Here is an 11328-nt window from a genome sequence, read left to right as displayed (position 1 = left end):
AACGCCGTTCACAGATATAGAAAACAACGGCCCGTTAAACATTGAAAAAAATATGATAGTGAATTGACAGGAAATGTATCATAAAAAATGCCAAACATTCTTTGGCTTATTAAATGTGAAGTCTTTCTTTGTTACTTATATGTAAGTACATTGGTCCTTTGGTCGATTTAAAGGGACAGGTTACCTGAAAGTCCCCAGGTGACCGGCAGTGATCAATAGATCAATCGTTTTGATCGATTGTTTTGATGCGAGCCGCCTGGTTCTGGAGACGTCGGCCTTCTCCCATTTAAAGAGACGAGGTGGGACTGAACAGCGCTGTTCTGTCCACACATCCGGACCTGGCTGATCCACACGCCTCGGCACAAATGGGAAAAAACTAAATAATAATTTGACAACAATTTGAGCTGACCTTGAGGGTCAAACAGAGGGCACCTAGCCCGATCACAACGTTCTAACACTAAAGTCCATTTGTACACTGATCTGCATGTGTGGACATGTTGGACTGCGTCTGGCCCTTTAAGGGGCACGAGGGGGTTTCCTCGATTTTCGTCTCCTAACTTTAGGGTGAATTTAAGCTTGAAAGAGTCCCATTAGGACAGAACAATATCCTCATTGTAACTACATTCATTGGAACCTGGGCTTCTCGGTTTCAGGCTTTTCCACTGAGTTTTCACCTTGTGGCTCATACGCCACTATTAAATCAATGCACTCGTGCCTTAAACTAGTACCTAATCTTTCGAATACTTGATTTATTCCCTCAGTAAACATTGTAAACATGAGTTTATGGTCTCAATCTCTAGTTTCAAGTCTTCTTCAATACAGCGTGATGTTTATTTCATGAGTATGCTTTAGGGGCGGGGCTACAAGGTGATTGACAGGTTGCTACCGCGGCGTTGTCCGGTCTTAAGAGTTGTCTTTATGTTTTTCCGTCTTTCAACTTTAAGCCTTTCGCACTTGGGAACGTTTATTGTTTAAAATTCGTATCGCCTAATAAAAAAAACTTTTCGTGTAACGTTCGGCCGCCCAACCTCTGGTTGCGAAAGAAAACCAAGATGGCGACGGCCCAAAAAAACCGACGGGGTGACTACGTCCGCTTCTTGTATACAGTCTATTTTTTATTTATTTAAATTCATAAGCATTGATTTAAAATGCTCAGCCTAAAAAGCGTTGACTCTTTTATGGTAATATTTTCTAGTTATTCTGTACATTTTATTCCTTCTAATGAAATAAACTACCCAGCATTCCATGCAATAATAGCCCTATGTAATGTATTGTTTACATTGACTACAATGCCCCCCCCCCTACAGGGACCGGTGCCTCTGCACTGATCCTGGTCCTGTGTGTGGTGCAGAATGCGGTGCACGTTGCTCTGGTTCTTTACACCTACAAGACACAATGGTCTCCAGACTCTCTGGAGCTCCTCTGTGGCCAACATGGTGCCATTGTGCCCCCCCGTTGTTCTGGTCCTTTGTGTGTTATTTCCAGGATTCTCTCTCTCTCTCTCTCTCTCATCCTACATTACCCAGATCCACCTGGACTCGGACCCCCCCCCCTTGTCTGGTGGGGATCTGCGCACAGAAGAAGAGCGCAGCAGCCAATCACAGACGCCCTCTGAACACGCCGCGCGACCAATCAACAACGAGCCTCTTATTTACATAGAGACGGGGACGAGCCAATCGGGAGTCGGCACAGGAGAGGATTTGGACTCCCGTGCCCAATGGCTGTCGGAGGTCGGCCCGGAGAGTTCTTTTTGGGGGAGTGCATATAATCAACATATTATCGAAGGTGCCTAGATATTGATCCCGTATTCCGAGGTGTAGTTCAAATTCTCCTCTCCTGGACCTTCGGGTTTGACCTCGTTTCGTCTCGTGCTCGTCGGAGAATAAATCAACGCGTAAAAGATGCCGAAGAGGAAGGTAAGTGTGGCCACCCCAGCAGCAGCAGCTCACTTCAACTGTAGTTATTTATTTATTTTCTTCTTCTATTTTTTTTTTTTTTGCATTTCTGCTCTTTTGCATTTGAGGAAATTATTATTATTATTATTATTATTATTGCGCTGCGCGACGTCGAGGCAGGTGAGGTGATGCCAAAGTTTTGAGGGACGCGTATATTACGCCTCCGCGAACCTTTCGGGGACTATTTTTCACAAGTCTTTTTTTTTTTTTTGCGCGAGGTATCTTATTGCAATATGTATGTGTCTCTTTTTTTTTAAGCTCCCAAATGTCCCCCCCCCCCCGTGTTTATTTCAATGGCCGTTCCCGTGGCTGTTTAATCCGCGCACTTCCCTGTGCGCACTGGGTGAATGTCACACGGATGGATGCGTAAGTCTCGCAGGAGAACGTGCGCGTGTGATACATCTCGACCGCGCGACTTATCGAGTCTGCACAACACGTAATGTAACAAACAAACAAACAAACAAACAAACAAAACCAAACAAACGCGTCGCCGCCACCTCCCTTCCTCCCCCGGTCTCATTGCTGGTTCTACGGCGCTGATGAATGTCACGCGCGCGCGAGCCGATGGAACGAACCCCAACGTGGAGAGAGAGAGAGAGGAGGTAAAGAGAGGGGGTAGAGAGAGAGGGTAGAGAGAGAGGGGGTAAAGAGAGAGGGTAGAGAGAGAGGGGGTAAAGAGAGAGGGTAGAGAGAGAGGGTAAAGAGAGAGGGGGTAAAGAGAGAGGGTAGAGAGAGAGGGTTAAGAGAGAGGGGGTAAAGAGAGAGGGGGTAAAGAGAGAGGGGGTAAAGAGAGAGGGTAAAGAGAGAGGGGGTAAAGAGAGAGGGGGTAAAGAGAGAGGGTAGAGAGAGAGGGTAAAGAGAGGGTAAAGAGAGAGGGGGTAAAGAGAGAGGGGTAAAGAGAGAGGGTAGAGAGAGAGGGTAAAGAGAGAGGGGGTAAAGAGAGGGGGGGGGGTAAAGAGAGAGGGTAGAGAGAGAGGGTAAAGAGAGGGTAAAGAGAGAGAGGGGGTAGAGAGAGAGGGGGTAAAGAGAGAGGGGGTAAAGAGAGAGGGGGTAAAGAGAGAGGAGGTAAAGAGAGAGGGTAAAGAGACAGGGGGTAAAGAGAGAGGGTAGAGAGAGAGGGTAAAGAGAGAGGGGGTAAAGAGAGAGGGTAGAGAGAGAGGGTAAAGAGAGAGGGTAGAGAGAGAGGGTAAAGAGAGAGGGTAAAGAGAGAGGGTAGAGAGAGAGGGTAAAGAGGGGGTAGAGAGAGAGGGTAGAGAGAGAGGGTAAAGAGAGAGGGGGTAAAGAGAGAGGGGGTAGAGAGAGAGGGGGTAAAGAGAGAGGGGGTAAAGAGAGAGGAGGTAAAGAGAGAGGGGGTAAAGAGAGAGGGGGTAAAGAGAGAGGAGGTAAAGAAAGAGGGGGTAAAGAGAGAGGAGGTAAAGAGAGAGGGGGTAAAGAGAGAGGGGGTAAAGAGAGAGGAGGTAAAGAAAGAGGGGGTAAAGAGAGAGGGTAAAGAAAGAGGGGGTAAATAGAGAGGGTAAAGAGAGAGGGGGTAAAGAGAGAGGGGGTAAAGAGAGAAGGTAAAGAGAGAGGGGGTAAAGAGAGAGGGGTAGAGAGAGAGGGGGTAAAGAGAGAGGGGGTAAAGAGAGAAGGTAAAGAGAGAGGGGGTAAAGAGAGAGGGGTAGAGAGAGGGGGGGTAAAGAAAGAGGGGGTAAAGAGAGAGGAGGTAAAGAGAGAGGGGGTAAAGAGAGAGGGTAAAGAGAGAGAGGGTAAAGAGAGAGGGGGTAAAGAAAGAGGGGGTGAAGAAAGAGGGGGTAAAGAGAGAGGGGGTAAAGAGAGAGGGGGTAAAGAGAGAGGGGGTAAAGAAAGAGGGTATAGAGAGGGGGTAAAGAAAGAGGGGGTCATGGGGACAAAAAAATGGAAACGGGCTTCTCTGCCATTTAAAAACATGCCATTGTGTGCGCAGAGGACAGAGAATGGGGGGGGGGGGGGGCGCTCCTCACCTGCCTGCCCTACATGTGTGCCCTACCATGTTCATGATGATCTGAATGTACAGTGGCGTGTTCTTATGGTCCATATCCGTGTTCTTATGGTCCATATCCGTGTTATGGTCCATATCCATGTTCTTATGGTCCATATCCGTGTTCTTATGGTCCATATCCGTGTTATGGTCCATATCCGTGTTCTTATGGTCCATATCCGTGTTCTTATGGTCCATATCCGTGTTATGGTCCATATCCATGTTCTTATGGTCCATATCCGTGTTCTTATGGTCCATATCCGTGTTATGGTCCATATCCGTGTTCTTATGGTCCATATCCGTGTTCTTATGGTCCATATCTGTGTTCTTATGGTCCATATCCGTGTTCTTATGGTCCATATCCGTGTTCTTATGGTCCATATCTGTGTTCTTATGGTCCATATCCATGTTCTTATGGTCCATATCCGTGTTCTTATGGTCCATATCTGTGTTCTTATGGTCCATATCCATGTTCTTATGGACCATATCCGTGTTCTTATGGTCCATATCCGTGTTCTTATGGTCCATATCCGTGTTCTTATGGTCCATATCCGTGTTATGGTCCATATCCGTGTTCTTATGGTCCATATCTGTGTTCTTATGGTCCATATCCGTGTTCTTATGGACCATATCTGTGTTCTTATGGTCCATATCCGTGTTCTTATGGTCCATATCCGTGTTCTTATGGTCCATATCTGTGTTCTTATGGACCATATCCGTGTTCTTATGGACCATATCCATGTTCTTATGGTCCATATCCGTGTTCTTATGGTCCATATCCGTGTTCTTATGGTCCATATGACACATCATCAGATAGCCTAAATAATATTGTCGTTGGGACAGATGATTACTGGGATGAAATGTTCAAATTAAGGTTTAATTTAGTAGAAGAAAAATACAATAAAATTGAGTTGAATACTAAATAAAATGTTAAACTATTTAACTTGAGACATTAACGATTCTGATTACTCTTTATAATGTGGACGGCTCAATAATATGAATAATATATTCTAATACACATGACCACGTGTGAGTAAATCAGCGGTTATTTTTTGTTGGTTTATTTGTATGAGGACTTTGTTGTTTGATTACTTTTTTTCATTAATCCGTCGATTATTTTCTTGATTAAACAGAAAATATCCCAAACCCACATTTTTAATTCACCATCATAAAAGACTCAATAACTGATATTCACAGCCAGTCATTTCTTGGCGTTTTCTCCCAATTTATTGATTATCAAAATAGTTTTGTTGACGTTCCCCGTTTAGCTGATGCATATTAATTACATCAGTGTGACTTACATTCAAGAAGTAAGGCGTGTCAGTCTGTAACCTCTTGACTTTTTTTTATTACTGTATTATTAATACAGAGTTGGTGAATCACATGATTTTAATAATTCGAAATTTCTGGACGATGAAAACAACCAGAACCCTAAATTCACACACTGAATTCTTAACTTGAGAACCCCCCCCACAGTACCGTCTTCATAATAAACTAGTCCACCGAAGGCCACTCCCAACAATGTGATGGGGGGGGGGGGACGTATCAATATAAAATATTTTTAAAAACATGTAAATGTATTTCTAAACCAAATGGAATAATTGGATCGTGATCCAATGAGCTCACTCGTATTCGCCCCTGTATCAAATGACCTCTGCTGTGACCTCTGTTGTGACCTCTGGGCCCATCACAGCCTGGTGAAACCTTACAACCATAAACCATGAGGCATGTCGGTGCACTATACCGACATGCCTCTGGTTTATGGTTACAATAAAGGGGGATTCTGAGCAGCTACCCCCAACCAACCAAAGGTTCTTGCAGAAATCTCCCAAATGTCAAAAAGTGGTTTGACGCCAAATCACAGCAAGACTTTCTCGGTGGTGTTTCTCGAGGTCTTGGTGTCTTAATATTTTTGTAGGAATTTGCAAAATCTATCTGTAAAAAAAAAAACAACAACAAAAATGGTATCAACCCAAAAAATTGCTGTGGCAGCTAATGAGACATGAGTGAGCATTGGGGACGGACGTCATATATATATATATATACTTCCATCATAATGCTCCAAGCCCTCATAAACTCCCACAATGATTTACGTTGATAGAACAACCGCAACTCAAATTAATCTTCAAGTTTCTGATAATATACACCACTCCCATGTGGCTTGTACTGTTGACCCCCCCCCCCCCCATGTACATCCTTATTAACCATGTTGCATTCCCTCCAGTCTCCAGAGGGCCCCGAGGGCAAGGAGGCCTCCAAAGTCACAAAGCAAGAGGTAAACGTTGATCAATGTGTGCGTCCGTGTGCAGTGTGTGTGTGTGTGTGCAGTGTGTGTGTGCATTTTGCGTGCTGTGTATTTGTTTTTGTGCTTGCAAGACTGTGTGTGTGTGTGTGTGTGTGAGTGAGTGAGAGAATAGACACTTGTAGCAGTCACCAAGCACTGACGATCCGCCTGCAAAGGTACAACTGATATCTGTGTCTCTCTGTCGCTGTCTCTCTCTCTCTCTCTCTCTCTCTCTCTCTCATTGATCATCCCTTGCTCCGGTAGCCCCCCAGAAGGTCGGAGAGATTGTCAGCGGTAAGTGTCGTTCTTCCTGTCCTCACCTCTTCTCTCCTTCCTCACCCTCGCCTCCCGCCTCAGTCTTGTGGGACAGGAAGTGTCGTACCGATTTGCGTCCGGTACGCACGCCTCTCCTCCGTTGTCTTCGTAACGCTCTCTGGTCCGGCCTGTTGACGCTTGTGGCTGCTTGACTCCATGGCAACGGGGAAGAGTTCAGAACAATCTCAATTGGATCCCCCACTAAAGTTGACTGGACGGTCATCAATCATGACTCCTGGAAAAAAGGTTCAATTTGAATTCCAAAAATGCTCAAATTGTTCCCCAAATCCCAGTGTGGATAGTAACTATAAAGTTATTATCCAGCAAATGGAGGATAATATATGTTATGTGATCATGTAGCTCTGCCATACAAGTCCATGTGTTGTTGTTGTTTATATCTGTGTTGTACTTTACATGTTGAACCCATCTGTATTGAGTCTTTGCATGTGCACTTTGAAGACATAGTTTGACATTTTTGGAAACATGCTTACTATGCAGCTAGTACCTAGTTAGCGTAGCATTAGCTAGCATGGCCCTGTTTACATCAAACAACTACCAGCACTCTCTACAGCTCACAAATAAAGACATTATATCTCATTTGTTTGATCTGTGCAAAAAACTAAACTGTGAAACAAATTGCTGTTTTACGCTAAGCTAACCATACCATCTCTCTGCTAGCCTCATGTTTAATGAGAGTGTAAGAAGATGAAAAAGTGTATTTCCCAAAATGATCAAACATTTTTTTTTTTCTTTTGACTATCTAAACATGCAAACTGTGATTATTTGTTTCCTGGTATGATATTTCCTTCAGCGGTAATCTTATTTAATGAAATAGACTAGCATGTTGTACAGCGGCTGCTATCTGCACTGCATCACTAGCATGTGCTCTTTCCACATTGCTATATTGTAGGGGGTTTCTTAAATGTAATTGAAAGCGTTAAGCTCCGCTTCCCCCCCGGCGTGAGAAGTATTTATGTCTCTCGTGTCCGAGATATTCTGAGAAAAGAATCACATGATTGAACTGAGCTCTAGCTCTACTGTAGCTCGCGGCTTCGGGGGAACTCGGTCCACGCTCAGCGGCCTGGAAACGAAAACAAACCTTCTCACACACCGAGTGGCCAGAATTTAAACTTTTGAGTAGAGGCGGATGTTTAAAACTACTAATGATGACAGATCACGCTGCTTAGGAAATATGAAGTACTTTACTACTGCTAACGTGTTCTGCGTTAGTCCTCTAGTGCATTCTCTAAGCAGCTCTCGCGGCTAACGCAACAGGGTCTTTACACAGTGCGTAGACTATTAACATTAATGGTAATGTTAATAATATAGATAACAGATGGATAATATTCCTCCGATAACTACGCACTGATTCTTAACTGACAACCGCTCAATTTGCAGAAACCTTCAGCCAAGCCTGAGACCAAGGCCAAGAAGGCCATCGTCAAGGTACACACACACACACACACACACACACACACACTCATGCATGCGAACACACTTTGCACTCATTGTTTCACTCCCTCCAGAGAAAGAAAATCTGGATTTATCTGTGTTTATTTTGTCTATTAAGGTATAAATTATCCTTGAGGTCATGCTGGACATATTGTTTACAAGGATGATGACATGTACCCTCATGTGTTTTCTTCTTCTTCTCCTTCTTCTTCTTCATTTCTCCCGGGCAGAAGGTGGCAGACGATAAGGCGCCGAAGGCAAAGAAAAGCGTCCCTAAGGGTAAGAAGGATGACGGCCCCGCCCACAACGGAGAGACCAAGACCAATGAGGTACGAGGAGGGAACATTTTTTTAAAAAGTGAAAAAAGGTCATTCGTAGACGGACGATAAAATAACTTTTATACCCTTTTATTTGTCAATTTGTGTGAAAACACGACATACACATCAACCGCACCGATGATCTTCCCATCACCAATACACATCTCTTAACACTCACACACGTGCATGCTGACACACACACACACACACACACACACACACACAGATCTACGTGTCCCGTCCGTCTGTCAGCGTGTCCTCCATCAGAAGCTCGGCTCCCTCCTCGATGTCGGTGAGAGGGCAGAGCGAGACGGTCAGAGTCAAGGGTACGGTCGAGTGCTTCTAACCCGCCTTCAGAGTGTTTGACCACTAACTCGCGCCGCGAATGCCGATCCGGCGGAAAATAAAACGTTTACGACGACGACCGTGTGCCGTGGAGTGCCGTGTGCCGTGTTTTCGAGAGAGTGATGATGTCGCCCGTGTGCAGTGAAGTTATTTTATTTTTATTTTTATTTTTTATTACCCCGTGACACGTGAAATGTGATTGGCTGTTCGTAGACGTCCGGCTCCACCGGCGGTCAGTTCAGAGGAGAGAAAGGGACGATTCACGCCGCTACTAGACGAGCTCTGTGTTCCAGTGAGTAGCATATATAACGATATCACGACAACACACAAACATCCACTGGTAATCGTTTGGGCTGGCGGATTGAAGCAAATTATGGCGTCCATATCTGGCGTGAGATATAAGGTGGCGGTGAATTAAATGTAAAAAAAATATATATATATATTTGAAAACTTTAACAGCAGAAACAAGGTTCCGATTACTTTGAAGAAAATGGGTGTCGTCGGAACTACTTTCTACCGGAGGAAATAGTCCCGACGACCGCGAAAAGGCCCGTTAAAACCGAAGACGAGTAGAGCCGAAACTATACGCCTCGACGAGTGGACTGCAGTCCACGTTCTAGATTTTAAAAAGGTGCATATTCTGAATCATACCTGAAGGAACAGGTCAAACATAACGTGCTCTCTTGCCAAGAGTTAGACGAGAAGAGGCCCGCTCTCGTGTTCACGCCAATGGCCCCAACTTCCGGGGTTCGTCGCGTGATGCCATTGAGCCCCGTTGCCTCATATTGGGAAAGAGACGACTATAAATCAGCGGATTTGGTTAGCTTAGCATAAAGACGGAGGGAAGCAGCTAGCCCTCAAGCCGGGCTCTTGTCTCTACTTTTTAAACGAGTGGAACAAACTTTTTAAATAGTGAGCTTCAGGGGAGACGCTCCATGAAGAGGGGTAAAAATAAATGAGCACGTAGACACCAGCATGAAACTTTGCCTGTTCATTACTTACATTTTATTATCGTTCCATAAATCAGAAAAAAATGTCGAAATTCTAATGCTCCATAGATCAGGCTATGAATGATATCTTCAGAATATAGATGGGCATGAAACTGGACAGTTTGGTGCTATTAAAGGGAGTCTTTTGTTTTTGTTAGCTAATTCTAATAATTACCTATATTTAGATTCACACTGCGGGTGAATAGGTTCACCAGTTGATTACTTACATTAAGATTTTTTTTATTTTTTATATCCAAATAAGGCATCAAGTAATGGTCACAAATCTACAAATGCAAAATTAGTACAATTAACACCTAAATCCGTGTCTGGGATGTTTTCTTTTTTTGGGGTCGCTTTCATAACCCACCCGTGGAACTAATTTCTCTCTTCTCCACTTCCAGGAAACTGAGGAGGCGGAGGAGAAGGAGTAAAGACCCGGGGGGGGGGGGGGCGTCCACCTGACTCGTCCCCCCCCTCCACCCCCCACACCCCACCACACCCCCCTTCTGACACCGTGGCAGCAAAGCATCTTTTTTTACTGACGATTTTTGTACCATGCCGAATTTTTTTTAGACTTGTGATAGTAGAGACGGACAACCAGCAGCCCCCCATCCCATACGCTCTCCTCCCCCCCCCCCCCCCCTCGCCCGCAGTATGTTTTTACTTTCTTTTTTTTTTTGCTCTACCCTCCTCTTCCTCCCATTCTCTCTCTCTCTCACTTCTGTATCGCGATACCTCTGGGGAAAATGGAAAAAAAAAAGACGGGAATGAAGTGTTTCTATCGGGCGGGCTGCAGGTGTTCTTCATCTTTCCTGAAGGGGGGGGGGGGGGGGGCGTAAATACGACTGTTATGATCTCTAAACCAGCTCATATTTGTAGTCTCCGGAAAGGATCATTCCTATCATTGCACCCCCCCTCGCCCCCTCCCTCCCCCAGATGGTTATACGGTGAGGATTCGTGGATGCGGATGCACCGTTTGGATGCAGAGCCACAATAAACCAGATCCACAGTCGCCATTGAGAACATCTGCAGCTTTTATTTTTAAAGATCTTACTTTTTTTTTAAATCACCGCCACTGTGTTTCACATAGCTCCCTTTTTTTGTATGTGTGTGTGTGTGTGTGTGCTGGAGTGAATGTGTTTGTGGGTCCCAGTGTTTGTGTTTTTTTTTTTTTCTTATTTTTTCTCCCCTCCTGACCCGGCCTTTGTCGGCAATAATGAGTGGCGCTTCTGTTCTAGGACCCCTTTATTGGCTTTGGACCCTCTGGGGCTTCTCTTGAGTTTCATCCTGTTGGGAGAATATTTTGAAAAATAAAATAAAAAGTTGATGTCACGTGACGCATTTTTTGGTGTGTTGTTTCTCTCTCTTATTGGTGTATAAAACTACTGCGTGCAGAGTTATAATTATTGTGCGTTGCCTTTTGTAGTTGCCACCTGTTTGTGACACTATTTGTCACCTATGGGGTTATTTATTTTTGGCAAACTCAGGTATCGGACAACAGGTGTAGCATGTGTTCAGCTCCTTTCACTATTCATGTTCAGAATGACATTTTAAACCAACACAAAGCCGGCGCTGTGTGTATCTGTGTGTGTGTGTGTGTGTGTGTGGGGGGGGGGGGGGTCGCCAGGGGCACGTGGCTGTGTTAAATACATCTGCTGTGTCAGGAAGTGAAAGG

The 11328-nt window shown here is 44.8% G+C and overlaps 1 protein-coding gene across 8 annotated transcripts; it reads left to right on the top strand.

Moving 5' to 3' along the window:
* Positions 1–1362: 1362 nt before the first annotated feature.
* hmgn3 (high mobility group nucleosomal binding domain 3) lies at positions 1363–10994 on the top strand. Of its 8 annotated transcripts, none has more exons than XM_034526943.1 (7): positions 1363–1916; positions 6176–6226; positions 6500–6529; positions 7949–7996; positions 8233–8331; positions 8546–8645; positions 10055–10093. In XM_034526943.1, exons 1-7 carry the CDS (start codon positions 1902–1904, stop codon positions 10060–10062), a joined length of 351 nt encoding a protein of 116 aa, XP_034382834.1. In that variant the 5' UTR covers positions 1363–1901; the 3' UTR covers positions 10063–10093. The 8 variants fall into 8 exon arrangements, with proteins under 8 accessions (XP_034382834.1, XP_034382836.1, XP_034382839.1 ...); XM_034526945.1 differs by lacking the exon at positions 8546–8645 and adding an exon at positions 8878–8956 and having other exon boundaries at positions 10055–10092; XM_034526948.1 differs by lacking the exon at positions 8546–8645 and having other exon boundaries at positions 8236–8331; positions 10055–10973.
* The last annotated feature ends 334 nt before the right edge of the window (positions 10995–11328 follow it).

The sequence above is a fragment of the Cyclopterus lumpus genome, chromosome 24 (assembly GCF_009769545.1).
Source record: "Cyclopterus lumpus isolate fCycLum1 chromosome 24, fCycLum1.pri, whole genome shotgun sequence".
NCBI classification, from domain to species: Eukaryota; Metazoa; Chordata; class Actinopteri; order Perciformes; family Cyclopteridae; genus Cyclopterus; species Cyclopterus lumpus.
This window is presented reverse-complemented; position numbering and strand designations above follow the sequence as displayed.